The 24,754-nt window shown below is 38.7% G+C and overlaps 1 protein-coding gene across 1 annotated transcript; it reads right to left on the bottom strand.

The window, feature by feature from the left end:
* Window positions 1-83: 83 nt before the first annotated feature.
* Window positions 84-24,531, bottom strand: PPM1M (protein phosphatase, Mg2+/Mn2+ dependent 1M). The gene is made up of 10 exons (XM_087709196.1): window positions 24,165-24,531; window positions 15,790-15,919; window positions 13,076-13,330; window positions 12,350-12,462; window positions 11,588-11,672; window positions 9,363-9,481; window positions 8,454-8,517; window positions 5,802-5,909; window positions 4,443-4,591; window positions 84-2,162 (listed from the first exon to the last, which is right to left on the bottom strand). Exons 1-10 carry the CDS (start codon window positions 24,437-24,439, stop codon window positions 2,018-2,020), a joined length of 1,443 nt encoding a protein of 480 aa, XP_087565322.1. The 5' UTR covers window positions 24,440-24,531; the 3' UTR covers window positions 84-2,017.
* Window positions 24,532-24,754: the final 223 nt, after the last annotated feature.

The following is a 24,754-nucleotide window of genomic DNA, read 5'->3' as shown; positions in this document are numbered from 1 at the left end:
GTAATATTTTAAAACTGCACTTAAAGCTAATAAATAAAAAATAAATATGAAATGACCTTGCTATTTCAAATAAATGAGACAAATTCTGCTGGTACATATTTTATTGAAAATAAAGTTATTTTAAGATATTAAATATATATTCTTTATGTTTGATATTAAAGCCATGCTTATACTATTACAATTTAATATGCAGGTAAGTTTTATATATAAATACAATCACACACATAAAATACAAAGATAACCTGACCTACAATAAAAATCGTTGTCAAAAGCCCAAATCAGTGTGTTGTCTGAAGTCATACAATGAAGAACATTTTAATATTTAACAGGAAATCCATTTCCTGTAGTTCAAATTTTTGAGCAACTTTAAGACAGATCTTTGCTAATGGCTTTGTATAGCAGTATGTTTTTACTACTATTTTTAATATATTTTGTATTGCTGAGGAAACTAGATCTTGCATAAAGTTTTAGGCCACAATATAAAAATTGTCTCTTACAAAATAGATGTTAAGTTCCTATTAAATTCTTCATCTTAATAAAAATACTAAATTAGCACTTATGGTAAGTTAGCAACTTGTAAAACCAAGAAAAACACAAGATTAGTGTGAAACAAAGTAAGTCAATGATCTTTTCTGAGTTAGACAGCATCACCACCAGATGGGATTCATAACTGGCTGATCAACCACACCCAACATGTAGTCCTCAATGGAACTGCATCTACATGGAGAGAAGTATGTAGTGGGGTACCCCAAGGCTCTGTCTTAGGCCCAGTACTCTTCAATATCTTCATCAATGATTCAGATGAGGGCATACAAGAGGTACTCATCAAATTTGCAGAGGACACCAAGCTAGCAGAAATAGCCAACGCTCCAGATGAGCTCAAGATACAGAAGAATCTCAACATCTTTTGACATCCTATCTAACATAATAAAATTCATAGTTGAGAAATGTAAGGTTCTACACTTAGGCAAGAAAAACCAAATGCCCATGTATATAATAGATGGTATCTGGTTCAATAGTAGTAACTGCAAGAGGGATCTTAAGTCACTTAAATATGAGCTAGCAGTGTGCTGCAACTGCCAAAAAAACCAACACAGTCCTAGGCTGTATTAACAGAAAGATAAAATCAAGACCACATGGAGTGCTAGTATTACTTTATAATGCCTTGGTAAGACTACACTTGGAATATTGCATCCAGTTATAAATAAGATATTGAGACTCTAGAAAGTGTGCAGAGAAGAGCAACAAAGATGATTAGGTTCAGAGGCAAAAACATGAAAAACAGTTGCAGGAATTGGGTATGTCTAGTTAATGAAAAGAAAGACAAAGGGTGACAGAGCAGGATTCCAATATCTGAGGGGATGCCACAAAGAAGAGTGAATCAACCTATTCTCCAAGCACCTGAAGGCAGGACAAGTACCAATGGATGGAAACTTATCAAGGAGAGAACCAACCTAGAAGTAAGGAGAAATTTCCTGACAGAACAATCAATGGAACAACTTCCCTTCAGAAGTTGTGGGTGCTACAACACTGGGAAGTTTTTAAAAAGAGATTGGACAACATTTGTCTGGATTTCCTGCTTGAGTTGGGGGTTGGACTAGAACAGTGATGGCTAACCTTTTCTGGACCGAGTGCCCAAAGCATACACCCACACCCCCAAAATACAATACGCAGGGGGGCGTGCATGCACCCCCCATGCATGTGTGCCTGCCCCCCCCCCTCACCCTTTATGCATGTGCACCAGAGATCTGAAGACCAGCTGGGTGGTGAGAAGTGCACGCACATGTGGTGGAGCTGAACTGGGGCAACAGCTTGCATGCCCACTGAGGGCGCTGTGTGCCACTTCTGGCAAGCATGCCATAGGTTCACCTTCACGGGACTAGAAGTCTCCGAGGTCCCTTCCAATTCTGTTATTCTGCTTTCAAAGTCTGGATTTGCATTTCTCAGCAACTGTATGTTTTGATACAGTTCCATTATCATCTGAAGAGCAGTTGTGCCTCCTTTAGCAGCATATTGTTTAGTATTCATTCTTGTTATACAATGGAATTGCAAATACAGAAATGTCATCATAAGAAGCAGGCTCTTTACTGTCCTTGATCCAGTAATAGCCATCCTCCTTCCCTCTTGCTTCCTGCACAAGCAGTTTGGCCAATTCTGAAAACCTGTGAAAATAATAATGTATTTTATGCAGTGCAGTTATAAATAATCCTAAAGCAACAGCTAAAAATGAAATATCCATCAATGGTATAAATATTGTACAATATATTCTACGAACTAACCATTTGGACTGAAATTCAGAAAATGAATTCAGGTTTGAGACAAAAACATTCTAAATGCTGTGACTGACTTTTCTTAACATACAGACATTCTATTTCTCTTGGAACAGAAAAGATAAGTAGGAAAGTGTAAGTGAAACTACAGCTATTTACAAGGGCCTTAAGCTTAGTGAGCAACCATTTTTGTCTTTCACAAAGAGGGGACAGCAGGCTGTGTGAATTATCCAAGTGTTCCAGAAATGTTTTTGAAGCTCTACTCTATATTAAGATACAAAAATTGTGCTGATTACTTGAGCTTTAATGTGTGTTCTTTGTGCATGTGCTTCCTAATAAATTTTCAGGTTGTCTTATGAATGGAAAAAATATATAGTTTTCTAAACACTGTTGTCTGACAGCTGCCAATACAAAAATATGCATCGTACTTATGCATTGTGATTACTTAACCCAAACACCTGAAAACACATTTTTGCTGTTATATTATTGACGGATTGTACTAAGCTGTGTTGTTCTTTACCAACAAAGACTGAAAATAATGTGTGACCAACCACACAAAAATGGGCCACGGCGGCAGCAGCAATTCCCACTGCCTAGAACAGTTGATCGGCAGTATTCCAGGAGGCAAATCCAATTGCCAATTAGCTGCTCGGCTCCAGTGTTCCCCGCCAGTGGCAGCAGCTCAGCTGAGTTGACCGGTGGTGGGCGCAACGGAGCGGAGCCCTGACAAACCACGTGCTAGGGCTGCGATAATGTGCTGAGGTTGACCAGACTGTTTGCTATTTGCTGCAAGGACACTAGCCAGATAAATACCGAATGGATGCTGGGAGGCAGGGGCAGATTTTTTTTCTTGCTTTCCTCCTCTACAGCTAATGTGCACCTTATAGTTTGAAAAATATGGTAGTTTATTGTAGCAGCAAAGAAGGGCAAAATATTGTTTAAACCTGAACAAGTTAAAATAACAAAAAAAAAAAAAATACCCCAGCACTTTTACTAATTGTTTTTTCTCATCTTTATAAAACGTAGTTTAGGAATTAAAAAAATTAAAAATCTCTTTATTAAGAAATGGATTAAACTTTATCTCCCTACATCTTAGTCAATTTAGGGAGGTATTTTGCCAGCTGTAAACAATTATAAAGAGAAAAAAAATCATATATCATGTTGGGATAGAAAATACAGTTGTCTACAAACTAAAGAGGTAAATTAAAAAGCAAAGATCAAATGTCTCCCAGAATAAATACTCAAGCTATCACATATGAAACATTCATCCAAATTTAATTCAGGTGGTTTTTTTTTTTTACCTTTATACTGTATTTTTCGGAGTATAAGACACACGGGAGTATAAAACGCATCAAGGTTTTAAAGAGGCAAATTTTTTAAAAAGAGTTTTTACACTCTGCAAACCTCCCCCAAATGGCCTGTTTTTCACGAAAATGGACCCCTTTTTTTCAAAAAAAAAAAGGGCATGAATACCCCTTAGGAGTCTTGTAGAGTGTTCCAGGAGGGCAAAAATGAGCAAAAAATGCCAAATTTTTTGCAAAAACAGGCCCATTTTCTGGCAAAAAAAGGGCATTAGGAAGCTTATAGAGTGTTCCTGGAGGCTGGGGGGCGGGGGGATTGAGCAAAGAATGGCCCAGGAGCTCTCTGAAAGCCTCCTACAACCTATACATGGCCATTTTGGTGAAGGGGTGGGGTTTCAGGAGGCAAAAAAATGCTGTATTCAGTGTATAAGGCGTACCCAGATTTCTAGCCTCTTTTTTGAGGGAAAAAGGTGTGTCTTATACTCTGAGAAATATGGTAAGTCTCCAGCAATAAATGCTATGCCCTTTTCCTATGTAAAAATGTATTAGTTGCCTGGTATTCTAATAGCTCTGTGAGTAAAGCATACTGATAAAGGACCAGAACTATAATTGCACAGATTAACTAACATGTTTCACTTCTTATATTTTTAACATCAGTATTTATGCCAAGTATTTTTATTGCCTTAGATTTCTTAAGGATTCCTTTAAAAGTTATACTGTTAATGTTAAAAAGTTCACACAATATAAATTATAGTTAACTATCAGTCAGGAAATGGAATTTATTAATTATTGTTACACTTCTGTTCTATAAAGTTCCACTGAGATAGAATAACCTTGATATTCCCATAATTTTTGCAACCTCTAATTGTACCTGTAAGGATCTGTTGTGTTGTTCTGGAGAAAATTTCTGACAATTTGGGCAACATCTTCATTGGACAAAACATCCCAAAGGCCATCTGTTGCCATGATGAGGACATCATCTTCATTAACATTTTCTGACATTAAGTCAAACACTTCCACCTAGTCAGAAATAATGAAATGATTAAAAAAAATTCAGTTGAGATTTCTAAATGTCTCAGTGCTAAAATTTTATAAACCTGTGCACTGAAAAGCTATACTCTATATACAACCCATTCAATATATTTTTCTGTTTTAGAAGCGCTGAAGATTGCGCTACCAAAATATAAATCAAAAATTGAAGGCGCAATTTGTAATAAATTTTTGAAGGAAAAAAAATCTAAATTTTGTATAGGTTTGCAATTATGTGATAGCTATAGCAATAGCACTTAGACTTATATACTGCTTCATAGTGCTTTACAGCCCTCTCTGAGCAGTTTACAGAGTCAGCCTACTGCTCCCAACAATCTGGGTTCTCATTTTACCGACCTTGGAAGGATGGAAGGCTGAGTCAACCTTGAGCCTGGTGAGATTCGATCTGCCAAATAGAGGACAGCCGGTGATCAGCAGAAATAGCCTGCACTGTAACCACTGTGCCACTGTGATTCAAATCCCTGACAGTACTTAGTCACTATGGCATATGGTCACTGAAAAAAATCTGAATTAAAAAGTGCCTTTTCTGGGACCAAGAATCTTGGTTCTGCATTTAGAAAGACTCATCGAGTTACATTAATTACACTGCTTAATTAGTTGAATTCCCAGGTTCAAGATTCCTCCTACAGGATACATGGGCTGGGTATATACAATACTTAATCTAAATCATAGCTATCTACTTGGATGTAGTGTAACAAATTTCTATGAAGGCATTTGAGTTGATTAAAATATAGGAACACTTGTAAGGAAGTGGGCTATGTACATCAACAGTTCTTGCCCTCAACATCTTATATGCCACTTCATTTCTCAAATCTTCATGTTAAGGTGAAAAATCTGCAAGCGGAGACTACTTGAAAATCAGAAGAACCTTTCCTGTGATTTGGGATCTCAATATCCTGAGGCTTCTCATGTTTAATTTAACCAATGCAAAAGATTGTGGCAGACTTCCCTACAGTATTCAATCCAGGAAGATCTTGGCAATGCTATCTATTTTTTTATATAAACACCCACACAGTACTTACATACACAGCCTATCCAGACATAACACTTGTAATATTGTTGTAGTTTCTTTGAAATAAAGCCATTGCTCTACGCAAAAGAATGACTAGGCTGAATATAGAGAATGGGAAGTATCTAAAATACAGGCTGCTACTATCAACGTAACATAGTACTTTCTTACCTTAGGGATGCAGGAGAGGAAAGGCTTGATTTCAATATTTGTTTCAATTACTTTTAACTGATGATCTCCCAGGCCTCGAGATACAGCCAGGGTGCCTAGTAAACGAGCCTGAAAGAGATGAGAATAGATTCCAGGCTAAAGATGTAATAACTTAAGGCATGGGAGACAATGTCACCAAGAGTTAAAGTAAGCAGTAATATATAAGTAATTAACAGTATATTTATATCCAAATATTTATTTTGCAGCTTGCCACATCAGTATAGTCAACAGTATATCATGTAAAAAGTAGCATTTTCCCACAGCATAAGAAGCATGCCATAAGAGGACAAGATTGTTCCTACCTAGAAATTAAGAATCAAAATGGGGATGGAATAGCATGGGGCAGAGTTTTAATCTCTTAGTAACTGGGCTTTTAGCCAATAGTTCTATCCTGTTTCCCTGAAAATAAGACCTCCCCAGATAATAAGCCCAATCGGGCTTTTGAGAGCATGCACTAAAATAAGCCGTACCCCGAAAGTAAGCCCTCCCTGAAAATATTGCAACACAGCAGCAGCCATGAGGTGACCACGCTTGCACCTCAAAAATAATAAGACCTCCCTGAAAATAAGGCCACACACTTATTTCGTGAGTCAAAAAAAATAAGACCCTGTCTTATTTTTGGGAAAGCATGGTACTTTAGAAGCAAGGACCACCTAGGATCCAATAAGATAAACTGGATGCTTTGATTTTTTTTAAATATCCAGAAGAGTAACTAGTCTTCTCCCATCTGGTGTCCTCCAGATTGTGTTGAAATTGCAACTTCCAGCCCACATAGCTGACAACTTTTTAAGCTAGGAATTCTAAACTTAACACAATGAGGGAACATATGACTATTGAAGGTTATTTAGGTTTTAACATACACATTGCATTCTCACAATTAGGTTTCTCTGAATTACTTCCCCTGAAATAGTTCACTTATTCCCTAGTACACGATCATAAAACATGCACCCACACAGCAGCCAGAGAAGCTTCTCCTTTTAGTCTAACCTGCTCTGGAGAGCACTCATGACCAACATGTCCATTAGCATTTCAAATGGCAAGGATTCCCTTAGTACAGCTTTATAGCTTTATTTTTTTCTTCTACACTTTGTTTCTTTAATTAGTGAACTGTAATTGTTAGAAGCAGAGGATTCATGGCCAAAAAAACCACAGACAGCAGCTTGCTGTCTGTGGACAAGTCAGAGGATTTCTCTGACTGTTGGGGACAAATAAGAAGGCTGGTGCTGTTGCCATGAACACAATAAAGTGCTACCAACATTCCAACTGCATTTATCATCATGTCTCTGGTGAACTGGGATAGCAGGGATAGCAAAGAAGAGAAGTTGACAGGGCCAGATGTCCTATTCCCTCACTTCTGTTCACCTAAGAATTTGTAGCAGTGGAATAACTTTCCATCCACAAAGTCCCTGCACTCCCTGGGTGACCACGGGATCCTCAGCTGTCCCATTGTCATAGCAGCCCTCTCCATTAACTGTGCCACATGAGAAAAGAGAAGCAAAGACAGGGATAGAAAAAAATGGTGCCAATTCCCTTCCTCCGTCCTCCTCTTCCTCAGGTTTCCTGTCTAATTCCCAATGACCCAGTGAAGACTAGGCTGACACCTGAATGAAGGCCATTCAACAAGGGAGACATGCCCTAGTTGCCTAGTTTATACTACATAGATGCGTCCCCTCAGGACTTCTAAGATGGAGAGGAATAGGGAATTGTCTCTAGATGACAAAAAGGAGTAACAGCCAGGTCTCAAATCTACCAGATTTTTCTAGGAAATTAAATAAAATTTCCACAAACCACAAGACTCAAGGCTTGAAAGAACCACTCTCTTGGTCAGAGGTAGTTCCCTCGGTTACTAATTGTAGGTTTTCTGTTTCCCAAAATAGTTCCAAAGATGCTTTTTCAAGAGGCAACTGGGCTCTTTTTTTTTTCTTTCTTTTTGAAAGAAAAACCAGAAAGTCCAGTTGCCTCTTTAAAAAGTACCTTTGCGATAACCATGACAGGGATAACTGAAAATCTACATAGATGTTTCCCAAGATAATTAATAATTACACTCAATTATTAATATAAAGCTCAGGATAGTGAAGGTGTCCTTGATTGTCATACCTCTTTCTTCAGCCAGTGTTAGATCATCTCGTGACCTCTTCCCCCAGTGTGCATTCTGTGGTAACTCTTACCTTGAACTCTTTGTTAATATAGTGGAAGCATCAATCATATAGAGGACAGGCAGAATGAAATTTTATACCCCAGGGCTCATAAGGCTACATCCAGATTTACCTCATAAATGCTAGTCTATTTAGCTTTGTGTTCCAGGTAAAAGCTTGGAAGCCAACATGGCCAAAATCCAAATTTATTCCTCATACTGACCACATTCAAGAATGACAAACTGTTTGGAAAAGACCTGAGATTAAGGTCAAAAAGAAACTCTCTTAAAAAATGGAAAAGGGAAGGCAACAGGACATGATAATGAATTTTCCAATGGGACCACAAAATGATTTGCCCATATCCCAAAAGCCATCTAGAGAAGAATTGGTCATCAAATTCTACAAGAACAGAACAAAAGAATTCACAGTTTTAGTATAATCCAAACTATGAAAGTGGGATGCCTGAGGGACATCATACCTGTTTCCCATGTCCATGAATCAGAGGGTATTTGAGATCCTCTTTCATTACTGTCTTATATCCCCTGAAACAAACCAGATAAGTGAGTCGTCATTTTATTTGCCATTACATTGCAGTGTCTACAAGTTAACATGGATGTTTAAACCACCTAATCTTAATGGACACTTAATTCTGTGTTGACATTTATAGAATACCTTATACAGAAAAAAATGTATTCTTTTCTCTAAATGATTGAGAAACACTAATTGAGAAATACAAATCTAAATGATTTGTTAAGAGGTCAACATTTGAATGTCACCATACATGAATACATTGCATGAAATGCAATAGAAGCAGCAGTTCAAAAGCAATTTCAGTGAACTGGCCTATAGAAGTCCACTTCAACAAATGTCAAAATATTTTTTTATTAGCAAACCTATTTCATTCTCCCCCATCAGTTATTGTTCTTTATTACTAAATTTAATAAATTTGGCCTTGAGGACTCCTAATTTTCATTTCCACTTTTAAGGAAAGTAAGTAACTATTAAAGATCATTGGAACACTGCATATTTATCAGTACATAGAAAGAAACAAAAAATTCCCTTTATGTTTTACAAACATTCCCTCCTTCTGTAGACCAGAATCCATTCTAGCTTCAATATTTTTGATACGCAACGAAAACAATATGGCTGTAGGCAAACTGGCCACTGCAATGTTACTTGGGGTTCTCTTAGCCTAAGTGGTTTAATTTGAAGCAACAATTACAAACATCAGGAGAGGAAAGAACAAAAGAAGGTGGGACAAATGGATGCAAGCCATAATCAAGACGAGGTTGTTAAGAAGCAACCTAAGGAAAAAAGGAAGGAAACAGAAAGCCCTAAAAGATTACTCATACAGAACACCTAAAACCAGGCCATTCAAGAAACTCACCAGCCTTCCATTGAGTAATCTCTGTAGAGGACCTTCTGGCCTACATCATCTCCTTTCAATCTCCTTGGAAACTCAAACCGTGTGAACTCATCTGCGAGGAGCTTTGGGTACATGAAAGCCTGGGGGGTGGGGAATGAAAATGGGGAAAAATATTGTTCTCAGAATACAATGAGCCTTAAGAAGTAGAAGCTGAAGATAAGAACTGGCCCTTATATTTACAGATTTTAGGGAAGTCACTCAATTTTCCCCATGAGGATTTTTTTACATGTATTTTTCCTCATTAAAAAAAGATAAAAGGTTTGGATTTCTTCACTGGGCAAACAATTTGTTATTCTAAGTGATAAGAGCATCAATCTAATGTACTCTTTGTCTAGTTATATGCAAATGCCAGAAATCTGCAGCCAACATTAGCAGATGGGCTAAAAATGTAGAGAGTTATCAGAAAGGTATCAAATTGGGGAAGACTGTACTAAGCACAGCTGAAAATATTACAGAATAGATACAACATGCAGTGTTCAGAAAAATCATAACATTTCTTTATTGTTTGTTCGTTTATTGGATTTATATGCCGCCCTTCTTCCAAAGGAATCACAGCGGCATACAACATAAAAAAACCCCACATATTACAAAAGTTAAAAAGAAAATTAAATAAAGTATCCAAAAACAAACCCAATTAATATTAACAATACAATTTTAAAAATTAGATTAAAATTAACAATTAAATTAATCATTTATTTTATTCTGTTCAGGCCTGGCCGGCTTGCTGGAAAAGCCAACTTTTTAGGGTGCGTCGGAAGGACCAGAGGTCGGGGATTACACGAAGCTCCAGGAGCAGCTCATTCCAGAGGGGAGGCGCTCCCACAGAGAAGGGTCTCCCCCTGGGGGTCGCTAGCCGACACTGTCTGGCCGACGGCACCTGAGGAGGCCAACTCTGTGGGATCGCACTGGGCGGTGGGAGGCTACAAGTGACGCGCCTCAGGGTCGATCCCTGTCCTCCAGTCAACATGAACTGGGACCGATCCGACAGGCAGGAGGAGAACCACCGTAAAACGGTGCCCCCCACTCCCAACCCCCCGAGTCGTCACAGTAGGATACCGTGGTCGATGGTATCGAAAGCCACTGAGAGGTCTAATAGGACCAGGACAGAGGAGCAGCCCCTGTCCTGGGCCCGCCAGAGATCATCAACCAACGCGACCAATGCCGTCTCCATGCTGTACCTGGGCCTGAAACCCGACGGATCCAGGTAGGCAGCTTCATCCAGGTACTGGGGAAGCTGACGTGCTACCACACTCTCGACAACCTTCGCTACAAAGCTAAGGTTGGAGACTGGACGATAGTTGGCTAAAGAAGCTGGGTCCAGGGAAGGCTTCTTAAGGAGGAGCCTCACCACCGCCTCCTTCAAGGCAGTGGGAAAGAACTCCTCTCTCAATGAAGCATTGGTAATCGCCTGGCCCTCCAACCACTCTCTAGGCGTCTTTTCTGACGTTTCATCTCCTGGAGCTCCTCGGTAAACCAGGGAGCTACCCAGGATCGACACCAGGTCAGAGGCCGCAAAGGCACAACACGATCCAAGGCTCCAGTGGCCGTCCTATCCCAGGCTTCGGTCGAGCTGTGAGCAAGTGATTCAGGAAAAGTCCAAGCTCCATCAGGAACCTTTCAGGCTCCATCAGGCGCCTGGGGCGGAACCATCTAGTCAGTTCCGCCTCCCTGCGATGTGGGGTAGAAGTATGGAAGTCAAGCCTGATGAGGAAATGATCAGATCATGACAAGGGTTGGATAGAAATATCCCCTAAATCTAGATCATTCATCCACTGCCCAGAGACAAGAATCAGGTCGAGCGTGTGTCCCCTGTTATGGATGGGGTCTTGAATTAACTGAGTTAGGTCCATAGCCATCATGGAAGCCATGAACTCCCGAGCTGACTTGGATGTCTCGCCAATGGAAGGCAGATTGAAATCCCCCAGGATCATCAGCCTGGGGAAATCAACCGCCAATCCGGTTAACACATCCAGCAGCTCAGGCAGGGCCAATGAAACGTAGCAGGGAGACAGGTACGTAACAAAAAGGCCCACCTGGACTCTAAGGCCCCATTTCACAAAAAGGGACTCACACCCGCCTATTTACTCTGAATCATTCTGGAAACAAGCATTCTTGAGTTTACCAGACACAAGTAAAATGTTTTGGCTCTTTTTTAAAAAAATACATTAGAAAAAGATTACTCTTACCAGGTGCTGGATTCTCTTCCTGTCTGTCTCAGGGGTACATTCAGTACTCAAGGGAACGATGCTCTGTTTTCGAACAAGAAGTACCCTGAAAAACAGTATTTTTTCTTTCAAAGAGAGTTTTGCCACTTTTAATGGTTGTCTCACTTTTCATGTTTAAGATGGAAGAATAATTATATGCCAAGGGAAGATTCTTTTTTGGTTAGACCAAAAGCTCAATTCCTTCAATTTAAGCCTATTTTCTTTTATATAAGGCACCTTACTCTGTAGCTTGCAATTAAAACACCCATTTTCAACAACTTAGCAGCAGTTGGGAATGGGATTTTCGGAAGGAAACCAACATAAATAGGATTAAAATGAAGCCATCTTTCTTGAGCATCCAACCTGGAAAAATATCTTCTGGTAGGGTTTTGAAAGATTGTGTTTGCTCCACATACCACACTCCTACTCCAAATCAGGGCTATATGAAGCTGAATTGTTTTTTAAGACACCCACTTTAACTACCTTTTTAAAAAATAAAAGATTATGGTATAATTCTGTTAGAAAGAAAAAAACTCTGACATAGTAATTTTTAATGGCTTTTGCTTTGCATGTGTGTGTGTTGCTATTCTTTCAAAATACTCAATATTAGGCTTAATAAAATGTAGATATTTAGATTACTGTAGAAATTTATTTAGATAAAATAAAATGCTAAATGTCTTCCATATCCATATTAAAGGATCATGTTGGATCTTATCCAATGATGTTCCGGGGTTTTGAACTCACCTGCTGTCACCTGCATTTGCTACATAGAGCCTTCCCTGCAGATAAAGAGCAGCCAGTGCAGTGCAGCCTGCTGATTGGTTGCTTGCTTTAATCTCTTGACCTATCATTTTATCCTGTTGGTAAAAACAATATTTAATGATGTAAGACAGATATCAGATTTCCCAGCACTGAAGCCTAATTTCATCACCATTGTTCCCCACTGGTGGTGGATGAAAACAGGCAATTGCCAGTTAATGTTTCAAGTATGCTTAATTGTAAATAAACTGTAATTGGAAATGTTTATTGTATCATTGTGCACGTGATATATATTCTTTATTGGTATAAGAATTGATAGCACAATATAGAACAAACAAGAATCCAGAAAAGATGTAGGCGAAAGACAGACAATCAAAAAGTATTCACAATTCCTTACCATCAGCCATACTGGCGTGATGATTGAGAACTGAAATACAAGCCACCAGGGAAACATAGTCTGTTTTATCCTGATCTAGCAGCTGTCCTGCCAGAATTGGAAACAGTAAAATTAACTCCATCAGCCATCTACAAAATATGACTGATACAAACTGCAATGACACAAACAAACTGCATTCTCTCATAGCTATGTCCAAAAGTTGGTTGCAAGTATGTTTATGTTACAACATCATTTGCATTCCACGTTTTGTTCCTTTCCCACAGTGCACAACATAATTCTTGGGACAATAAAAAAAAAAAAGTAGGATCACTCACACATTCCTGAAAGGCGCTCTCCAAAGCTCCAATGACCACATTTTCCTGATGAATTTTCTTTTCTTCCACAAACAGTGGATCATTCTGGCAAATGCATTGCCCACTGAGGTGCATCGGAGGATTATCTTCAGTGATGCCTTCTATCACATCCTCCAGTTTCTGCTTGATGCAACAGTGTAGGTAATTGGAGGCCATAATTGCAGCTTCTGAACCACCATGGCCATCGAACAGTGCCCAGTAATAGCCTGTCAGATACTGAAAACCAAACTACTGTGAGGATCATCATATGGGACTTGCCTTCATGTTATAGCAAGGACATTTGAGACAGAATGTTTGATGTGGACAGGGGAGACCCAGATTAAATTATCTGCTTGGGCATGAATCTCAATGAGAAGCCTTGACAAGTCAACAATATTTTAGTTTTAGCTTCATCATAGTAAGAGATGCGCTTCATACAAGTATGGATGTCTGCAAGCTATTATTAGTTATCATCAAGTCCCATCCCTTAAAAAATATCATCTCATGAAACCCAGGCAACAGGATTTCTTGGCTGCTGTGCCTATCTCATGGAATAGCACTTCCCCAAGATCTGGATGTCTCCAACCCTGCCTGGTTTTTGTAAAGTTGTGAAGACCTGCTTTTCCCCGAGGAGTTTGATCCCATTCAATAGAATTGTGTGTCTGTTGAATTGTCTTGATAAAATTGTAGGGTTAATTTTATCCTATGTTATATTTCATTATATCTTCTTTTTATTTTCCTTTTTAACTGTGAACTACCCCATTGTTTTAAATGTGTGGCTATGCGTATATGTGCACAGTGAGTGTGTGTGTGTGTGTGTGTGTGCATGCACGCGCACACACACAAACAAATGCATTGGGTTTATTAGGTAGAAAATGTAAGGGGTAAGGAGTTGTAATTGAAAAGGCAAGAAGTGAAAAAGGATAAGGGAATGATACTAATCAATCCTGCCTAATCTCAGAAACAGGAGCATCAGAAAAATGAGGTTCATGCAGTAATTAAAATTTATTTAAAACTTTACTTCTTCCAATTTCTCAAGGATTTTGTTACAGTTTTATTAGAGAACCCTGACTAGGAACTGCTTATTTTTGCCATCTTAGTTTCAAATGCTAATGCCAATTCACTTGCAAATAAACTTAATGACAAATCAAGTGGGTACATGCCTGCCCATTCTACTCCTGCTTCAGACAACTGACAAACCATCTCAGATGAACACTCATTACATACATAGTGCATAATTTAGAGGTGGCAAATCAAGTTTATGAAAACAAAGCACCTTCTGTGCAAGAGATCCTCCCCACCCACACCCACACCCAATCCAAGTTTTATTCTACCCAAAATACCTGAATAAAATTAAAGACAAAATGGCTGATAGCCACAACTTGGAGGGAAAGCAGCTATTTTTTTGTACAGGCATATGGAAGAGCTCACACTTGCTTCTTAGGCATTTCAAGCATTATTCACACCACGAGGATGGCAATCTCTTGTTTACTGTAAGCTGTCAAAATAATCAAGAGGAAGCCACAGAATCTAAAGCAGGGTTTTGGTTTGCTTCATAAGGACCTCGGCTGCCCACTTTGTAAAGTATGAACCTCCTTCTACTTCAGATTTTATTCTGGACATAATTATTTTGATTTAATTAGAAAACTGTAAAGCTTATTAATTCAAAGCTCATGCCTTTTGCGGGGTGTTTATAATGGTTTACTAACACATTTAAGAACCAAACAAGTCATTCATAATTGCCAGCATGAAGCTGCTATACAAATACTCTAATTGTTTGCAGAACAATGCATTCTATAGCAGCAAGGGGTTTTTTTTTCCTTCCCACACGATTACCAAACTGAAATGAACAGCCCATTGAAAAAAAATCTGGCAGCGACAAACAGGCGTTTCCAGTCCCACAAGATAAATATTGAAAGGTTCTTAAAGAAAATCTTGGAACAGATCATGGCAGCTGGTAATTTCAATTCTATCTGCTTCTTTTCTCTGACCTTAAAGAAGATCAAATTCCAGAATAAGACATACTCAGGCGTCCAACATTCTCATTCAGTTTCTTCCTCCTTATCTGAAAACAGTGGACTATCTGGTTGTGGCCTGAGCTGGCAGCAGATTCGGACAGTAAGGAGGTTGGGGAGGAACACAGGCCAGTCCTGGAGTCTGAGGAAGGTTCTGATGAGGGCTCTGTGTTGGAGGCAGAAAGGGGGCCAGAGCCGTATGCCAGTTATCAGCTGCCTTCAGAGTCAAACTTCAGTGAGACACATGAACAGCTGGAGCCTGTTCCCAGTGTGCACATGCACAGAGTTGCCAGACGAAAAGACAAGCTAAAGAACAGGGGTTGACTTGGGAGTAAGGCTACAGGTGGACGATGAAGGGCCCCTCCCAGAGGAAATAAAAGAGGAGCGAAAGGGGAGTAGAGTTTGCAGGAGAAAATTACATCACTTGATTGATTCGTGACTCTCCAAGACTCCTTGCCAAGTTTTACAGATATCGGCCTATCAGCTCTCCAACCCAGATAAAGTCTGTGACTGTAAATCCTCCCTTGAAAGACTTTGCTGGATGTGAACGAGCAGAATTCACAGTAAATTAATAAAAGGGTTTTTTGTCAGGACAAGAAGTTTGCTTCATGCTCTTGGGAAGCCTTGGTCAAAATATATCTTAATGAAAACAGCATGTTTAGTTTTGATATCTGAACTCACCTCAGTAGAACACAAAATTAGCCATTCCTGATCCTCCTCTTCGCCACACCCAAATGGTCTCTTCCTGATAGAAATCTGGCAACATGTTGCTTGGTCTTCATTCAATTCTGATTTTTCTACATTGACAGTTCTGATGAAACAAATAATGATTGTTCAAAACAGTTTGGCTAACTGAAGCATGCCTCAGCTAAAAATAAGCTCAATTAATTTCTGTAAAGGAATTGAATGGAGCCTAATATATCATTAGTATATCTTTTACACTGCAGTCCTATACATATTTACTTCCACATCCAATAAACTTGGTTGGATTTGCTTTAGGTAGAGATGCTAATAATTATTTCAAATGACAAATATGGAAGCACAGCACAACAAAAGCTTGGTCTGCAATGTAAAAAAAAAAATCAGGGGAGTTGGGGTCCTGAATATTTCTGCTTAATATTCACACTTCCTGAGCTTCAGACAGGAGGTGATTTTTATTCCATTTTTCTTTTTCCTTTATTCATTATCAGATTCTCTGTGCCCCTTAAGAACTGCATGAAAATCCTCTTCAGTGATTTATCCCACTGAGATTTAAGCACCTGTTTGCAATTCTGCAAGAATCCTATCCATTTCCTAACTTCTCATTTCTCCTCTGGGAATGGCTATTTCTGTCTAAAATAGTGCTCCTATTCTTGAACAATTGCAGTCACTAGGCTAGGGCCTTCTTCAAGTTTTATCTATTTGCCATCCGTTTTTAACTGGATGACAATGGGAGACTCCTAGCAATGGGTTCTAGATTTACTGTATGTAACAAGAAATAATAATAGATGTATAAGAAGAGCCACGAGAACTGTCCACTTTGTTATCTTTGGAATATGTCTTTTTCTGGTCCTTCAATTTATGCCTCATTATACAATTAGCCATTCACTTACTTAACACAATCTAATTCATGCAAGTCAGCTGCCTGGTTTAAACCTCTATACAGGATATGAAACAATTTTCTGATCTCACAGCTTCTCTAGCTGTTGTAAGCTTAACTGCTCTGATATTACAAGATTTTGTAAGCTAAAATAAGGCTAAAATAAAATAAGCTGATTAAGTCGAATAACATGTGAATCCTAGATCTGCAAGACGTCCTTTAGTTGAACTAATACATCATCAAGTTTCAGACAATGCCAATGCATTAAGCAGTCTTACATCTTAACAGAGAAATACAATCACAATTTTTCAGGCCCCAAATCTGGTAAGTGGGGAGGGGGGGGGCAAATTTAGATCTCCACAACTGGGCATGAACTTAAGTCCAATTTATAGACTCTCATAACTTGTGATTATGTGAATACAACCAACATATATTATCAATGACATGGAAAGTCTGCCTCTGACTGTATGCAAGAATATCAGAGTACAACCTTTATGTTTCTTGGTACAGTGGGACCTCAGGTGCTGATCGTAATCCGTTCCAGGACTTCAGTTGGCACCCGATTTGGTCATGACCAGAAGCAAGACAAACTATCATGCACAGACAAAAAAAATGGTGCAGAAGGGGAAATCACCGCAGCAGGGAAAATGGCTGCGGCAGTGTTTATTTGGCACCCGAGGAATGTGTTCATGATGTGAGTGAAACATTTAGATTTTTCAGTCGGCACCTGAATTGTTCGTCGTCTGAGCCTTTGGGGACCCGAGGTCCCTCGACCAAGTATTAAACAGGCTTAATCTTTCTTAGCTTCTGAAGTCAGATAAGGTAGCAATGAAACAAGGTAACGGAGACTTCTCAGGAATAATCAAAACATGAACCAATTGGCTTCCTATATATATCTCATTGTACATATGCAATACTTTTCAGATGCATTCAAACTACAAAACCAGAACATCCACCCACCTCTAGATATACTGACAATTCTGGACGTTATAACCTAAACCTCATGGGGTGGAGGGTAGAGTCAGGTTGAACAAGGCTGCTTGACTTCTTGTGCATGTATCAGTGTCAGTCCTGATGGCAGCCTATACAAATCCCTGCTCATTTCTTAGCAAAATTCAGAAGTGGTTTGCCTTCTTCCTAAGGCTGAGAGTTACTGACCTCTGGCTGGCTTTGTATTTAACAGGCACTAGAAATCCCAGAGGCTTAGATATTAACCCAATCTGGTTGTACATCTTAGAGCTCTTCATTTATCTGTAAATTCTGTTTGGGGAATGAGCTTTTCTCACCTTTGTGTCCCTTTAAATGATCTCACATAGGAGATTTTTCTTCCAATATGAACTAGCCATAAATCTCCTACAAATCATATACCCAACCTGGGATAGTCATCCTCTTCCACCTAGCTTCAGGAGGGACACACGCATGGAGCAATGGAGGAGGAAGGGGACACCTGCCTAGTCAGCCAGATCAGCCAAATCAACCATGGCAATCAGTGGGGGTGACAGATGTGTTGCAGCCAGATTGCCCTCACATCCACCCAACTTCCCTATAAATCAGTTTCACTGTGCTAAAGTTTCATAAACACAGGAAGTAGCTGACATGCGAAATGTCCTTTTCTTCTTAATCAGCATGTACGCACAGTGTACTCTATTTCAAAAGACAGACATCTGCTATATTTTTGATGTCAATGTTTATGTCATGACAAAACTGGTGATGTGAATCCTTGGTCATAAAAGTGTAGCAACTCTAACAAGAGAGGAAAATAGTCATGTGGGAAAGAAATATAAACACACAGACGTGAAGGATGAACAATACAACATCTTAAGAAATCTCTCCCTGCCAGTAACACAAGTGATGTGATGGATTAGGTCATTGATTTTCAAACACAAACAGAAATGAACTAGTGTTGTTTCTTTCTTTCAAGGTTATCAGCAAAGATGAATCTCGAATCAACTTTGTCTAAGTAAGAATATTTTCTCTTCAACCAGGAGTGGGTTCCGGCAGGCACTACTGCCGGTTTGCTCACGGGGGCGCTGTGCGCATGCTTTGTGCACGTGCTTGTTGCGCGCTGTGTGCACATGTGCAGTGTAATAAAAATTGTTTTGCACATGCGCAGAACCGAAAAACAAGATGACGGCGCCTATGGCACCATCTGGAGAACCAGTTCAGCTGAACGGGTCTGAATCGGTAGGAACCCACCACTGTCTTCAACATTTTAGTTAGATAGGTTCTACATGATATGGTTCAACTAAGTAACTATATGGCCAAATGGTCTCCCATTTCACTTGACTGCAGCAACAATCTACAGCTGCTCTTGGGATCCCCAAGGTGCTTTTTTCCAAAGGCAACTGGCCTTTCTGGAATTTGAAAACATTTTGCTTCTCATCCAAGAAGCTTCTTCAGTTGTTCAGCTTCTTGGATGAAAAGTAAAACGTTTTCAAAGAAAAGATCAAGAAAGTTTAGTTGCCTTTTGGTAAAAAGCACCTTTGGGACAACCATGACTTGGATGATCCCCACCCCCACCCCAGCACAGCAGAGTTGCCAATAAAGTATCAATCTTGAAACAGGTGTCAGAGGAGATGTGTGTTTTGGAAGCTAACCAAACCAAAAAAAAAGTTGAATAAAAGAAGCATTTTCCTTCAAAGGGAATGGATAGTCCAAAGGAGGGGGAGGAAAGGCAAAGCAAAACATCATGTAGAAAGGTGCAAGTGCTCTATTATGCTGGCCCATTAATAGAGAAAGAAAGACAAAATGGAAGAAATTCCAAAGAGAGGAATTAAAACAGGAGAATAAGATTTGCAAGAAGAAAACATTGCTACATAATAGAGTGTAGTTTACCAATAGTAAAAGGAAATGTAATAACAATAGAACAGTTATACTCTAAGGTACAGTATAGAGCAGGGGTAGTCAAACTTTTTATACCTACCGCCCACTTTTGTATCTCTGTTAGTAGTAAAATTTTCTAACCGCCCACCGGTTCCACAGTAATGGTGATTTATAAAGTAGGGAAGTAACTTTACTTTATAAAATGTATAAAGCAGAGTTATAGCAAACTCCTACCGTCCACCATGAAAGCTAGAACGCCCGCTAGTGGGCGGTAGGGACCAGGTTCACTACCACTGGTATAGAGGAAATATAATAGTAATTGAATAGTACAATAGAGTATTTTGTTATCGTAATAATAATTAGCATAATAATATAGAAATAATACTAATAGAATACAGGATAGAGACAATAGAAAACACTCACATAGAGATTTCTAAGTTTCATATTTCATTTTTATGTCTTTTTTTTTTCTTCAGCAGAGCTTAGATGAGAAGAAAAAAGTCTTCAAAGAAAAATCAGAAAGTCCAGTTGCCTCTTGAAAAAAAGCACCTTTGGGACATTCATACAGTAAGTTAAGATTTTAATGTAATTATTTACATTATAATGTCATTTCTTTTTTACATTGGCATATCACCTACTGGATTATATTTATGAGAAAAGTAAAAAAAAAGTAACCAACTTTGTTATTGATGCTGGGTGAAGCATCCTTTGTATATTAGTAGAATTCACATGAAGTTCCAATAACAACCATGGGCAAAGTGAGCTAAATGTTCAGTGGCAAAGAAATGCAAAAGTTCAGAAAACCTTAAAAGGGGGAAATAATTTCACAGAACTAAAATACCAAAAGGAAATATTTACTTTAATTACTGTTGTCAATATTATTTATTATCACATCTTGATTTATAATCAAATATTGCATCTCCCTTGGATTATTCACCTGACTTTTCAAGCATACTACTCAATATATTTCTATTTTCTTGGGCTCAATCTTCCATTTTCATTTACTTGCCAAAAAATTTGAATTGTCATGTGTAGTTGTTAAACTAGAGTTGAGGTCAATCATATATCTACTTAAACTTTACCTTTAATAATTTAGATGGCAATTAAATTTGGACATAATATAAATAGCAGCATCTTCTAACAGGATGGTTCCAGATAATTTTAAGAGGTAAGACTTACATCATTTTTAGGAGGAACTCTACCTTAGTTCTATTGTACTACATAATTTCTGACTGATCTTAAATTTTCCATTCTTGTTCCTCAATGACCTACAGTGGAAAGTGATCAGTGATTTATTTATCACCTTTAGAAACTGCTCATCTTCTCCGCAGAGCTACTCTGGGCAAATTATGTCACCATTGGGTTTAAAGGCTTTCAATACTGTCAAGTATGATATTTTTTATTATCCTCCCTAAATGGGATTTCAAAGAGCACAACACAGTGTTTTTATCACTTTCTGGAATGGGTTGGAGTGTGCTCAATCTTGATAATATCTCAGTAAAATCCTATGGAAGCTATCATGCTGGATTTGGCGGCAAAACTATAATTTTTATTTACTTTTAGTAGGTCTATTAAATCCTGAATAATGTGAGAATATGGAGTAGATGAGGCACAACACTGAAAGTAATATTCAACTTGTTTGTCATTACAGCAATTGCAACTATGTGTGTGTTTGTGTGTGTGTATTAAATTACATACACAGACATGTGTGTGTATCCAGAATCTGCAATCTTCTACAGCAAGTTTTCTCATTCTCACAGGAATCAGCAGAAATGCTTAACAGATATCATAACCAATCATTGACCACATTGAATGGGGCTTCTGGGAATTACAGTTTGAACTCATCTAGCGGGAAGATTGTTCTAAGGAATCTTAAATGTTTATATCTTGTTTTGCTGCCTTATGAAATGAATCTTGGTACACTCATATTCTTCTTTTAGAGACAATTTTCCCGACTTCTGAGTGCTGTAGGAGAGCCTTTCTCAATCCTTCATTATTTTAGATTTTTCCTACGCATTGCACGCATCTCACAACAGAAATGAACCTTCAATTAATATTCAGATCCAGTTCAGGAGGGAAAAACTAGGGCAAAAAACCCTAACCCATTTCTACAAACACACAAGGCTCAACTCAAATTACTGAAAATTCATCTTTTTACTATCATACATGCATGTCATTTTTTTCACATTGAAATGATCCTCTGGACTTGTTTTCAGGTTTAGTTAACCCCACAGAATACAGTTTATCTAAAGCCACTATCTCAAAGAAAGGTTAAGATTTTAGTGCAAAATTTTCAGTCCCAAGGAGAGAAAAAGGTCCTAGATTTTCCATGTTAGGCAGAAATTTAGTTTAGCTTTTCCAGTTCCAAAATATCATGCCCTCTGCTGGAAATAAGAATGGTTTTATAAGAATATAAAATGTGATAATATTTCAATCTATCATCCTATCAAAGCGATGCATTCTCCTATCAACATGGTTACCAACAGTTTCCTTGCTTATTATGTATGGCTTTTTGTATTTTACCCTTCTATTCACTTAAATGCTTGAGACATTAGTAATTAAAATATAAAATACAATAAAGAGATGATATCATGGCAATGAGCCACAGAAACCCTGCTTGAATAAATACTTAGATGAAGATATTCAAGATAATTGTATACCTTATTTTAAATGGTAATGAAGATTTATTTAATGATACAGAAATGCAGCATATTTGTGTCACTATGGATTGCTGCACTTTAGATCAAAGTTACTCGCTTATTGGAACAGAGAAAATCTGTTTCGTGGAAGCAATGTATTATTTTCCCCTTTAAAATGTAGTTTTCAAGGTAAGCATTCAATTTATTGCAGTATACTTGGCAATTCATGTTTTAAAGGCATGAACAATCTAAAGGCACTCATCCACTTCTTCACCACTTCATTCTTTTTAAATCTCATTCCTTTGTAAGAATTGTTTGTTGTCCTCTGCAATGATGAAATAGCTGAAGCAACAAAAAATGTCCTTACTCTTTGAAAACTCTTCCTCATCTTTTGCCCTGGGGAAGAGTAATATTTTCACCCTTATGCTAAGTGATTGGCAGATTTACATATTGGGTCCAGCAGTTTTACTGGCAATGAATATAGCAGTATGACTTCCCACATCATCTAACTATTGAATAGCAGCAATTAGCTAGTTGCAATATCCAACCCATCTTCAAGAGTAACTCCATGGAGAATAGGGGTCTATTTGTAATGATGCTGTAAGTGTTGCATGGACAGGAAAACAGAATATAAATTTAGCTGGAATCAAATATGTTAGAATCATCCCACTGAGAAGTTTCAAAGGTCGAGATACTGAGGTCATAGTGGTTCAAAGAAGGTAGCAGATGGCACACCAGGCAAAGCTGAACATAATACTGCCTCGAAAACCCCAGAAAGAGGTTTAAATTATGGTTTAAGAATCAGATTTCAAATGCAAATAATGAAGTTATTGACAATACAAATGGGGAAGTCAAAACTCCTCTTTTGTTTCTTGTCTCCCCTACCAGTGGTCATAAAATATCCTTGCAGAAAAGGAACTGACAACAAACCTAGACTAATGCCATTAATTTAACAACTGACAACTGTGTGATAAAGCAAATGTAGTTCCAGGGAAGCAGTAACACACATTTTCTTTAGGCAAATGCAATGATAGGAAGTTTCACTAGTATAAATACAACTGGTGAAGTTACAACTTAATTTCATAGAAAGTTATTGCAAAACTCTCATACAACTGGAAATTCTCCTCATGCTAATTTTCTGCACATGAGACCCTAGATATTCTATGGACACTATGGTACAATATCATTGCCAATAACTATTATAATGTTTTGCCAATGCCTACCTGATTACTGTATAAAAGATGCTATCATAATGCAGTTTTGGTTTTGAATTGCTCCTAAATACAAATACTCCTTGGCAACAGTTACCGATCGATATTAATATCATCCCAGATACTGTAGTGCTTTCTGTCCCTAGTTTTAACATTAATATATTTTAGAATTTCAAGGTAATATCTAAGTTCTAAAGTTGTGAAAAACTAAGGCTGAAAAAGTCTATGTTAACCAAAGCTTGTTAGCCCATTCTAATATAACTAACTTTGATAATTTTCCAGACTCATGATTAGGAAAATTGCTGAAAAACAATGAGACATTTTCCTTTTCCACCTTGGCACTATTCACATATGGATGTTTTTTAGCTCTATGTTCATGCCCCAGCCAAACAAAATTTGTTTGTTTTTGTCTTATTCTTGTCTTACTTTTATTTGTTCTTATTTTCAACACAGTTGCTGAAAGCTACAAAAAGTTACTAAAAACATCCCGGGTATAGACTGGAACGTTGTACTAACAGACTTATTAAACTGAAATATTTTATAGGACTTTCTACCACTTTAATAAGCTTGTTTTTCAGCAGAACAGCAGCAAGGGCACGTTTCAAAGTGCCATAAGATGCATTACTGTTTTTGCACAGTCCTACACGCACATCATTTAGTTTGCAGCCTTCCCAAAGAAAACGTAGCACCCGAGAGAGGCCACCAAGCCCAGAGACAGCCTTCTCACGGGGGCACCTCCTTCATCCCCCGCCTTAACTGTTTCTGTCAAGCAGCCTTCTACCTTAGGGTGCCCGGGATACTCACTCGGCATAGCCCGTGTTCCACTGGAGAGGCCTGTCCCGGGAGGGGCAGCAGATGGGTCGCTTCCCAGGCAACTTCTCCGCGCAAACAGTTCCACGCAGGAATTTGGGCCGCCTGTATTGCAAAGGAGCTGACGGCGGCTTCGGCTGCTGCGAGCCTCCCTCCTCTGCTGGTTGCTGCTGCTGATCCGCAGCGCCTTTTCCGCGCTTCGTCTCGCCGTTCAAGAAGCACTTCTTAAACCAGCTTGAAGACATTAAATGAGGTGAGCGAAGCCCCATCCGATCCCCTGTCGTCGTCTTCTTCCACTTCTTCCTACGAACTGAGCGGATTGCTAACTAAGGCAGCGCCCAACCGCGAGTGACCAACAACGGCAGGGGCGGAGAAGAGGCGTTCTTGGAACCAATGACTTCAGCGGCGGGCTAAGAGTTCAAAAGGGCTGAACGTCTGTCGGTCCTGGGTGGGCGTGGACCGACCAGAGGTCCCTTTTAAAATAAATGGGGTATCGGTGCATTAACTTTCCCCCTATTGATCCACATCAGTAACTGGAATTTTGAGATACTTTCCTCTTCTATGAATTTATCTAACTTTCCTCC

This window comes from Thamnophis sirtalis, unplaced genomic scaffold, assembly GCF_051295495.1.
Source record: "Thamnophis sirtalis isolate CommonGarterSnake01/CBP01778 unplaced genomic scaffold, rThaSir2_p1.2 scaffold_3, whole genome shotgun sequence".
In the NCBI taxonomy this organism is placed as follows: domain Eukaryota; kingdom Metazoa; phylum Chordata; class Lepidosauria; order Squamata; family Natricidae; genus Thamnophis; species Thamnophis sirtalis.
This window is presented reverse-complemented; position numbering and strand designations above follow the sequence as displayed.

Bases quoted from the DNA above. Each gene is read 5' to 3' on its own strand.
- PPM1M (XM_087709196.1), bottom strand. From the start codon at position 24,439: ATGGGGCTTCGCTCACCTCATTTAATGTCTTCAAGCTGGTTTAAGAAG. The intron at 9,482-11,587 runs GTAAGAGTAATC...CCCACCCCCCAG, and splicing joins GGAAGAGAATCCAGCACCTG to GCTTTCATGTACCCAAAGCT. The intron at 4,592-5,801 runs GTAAGAAAGTAC...ATTTCTGACTAG, and splicing joins TCCTCTCCTGCATCCCTAAG to GTGGAAGTGTTTGACTTAAT.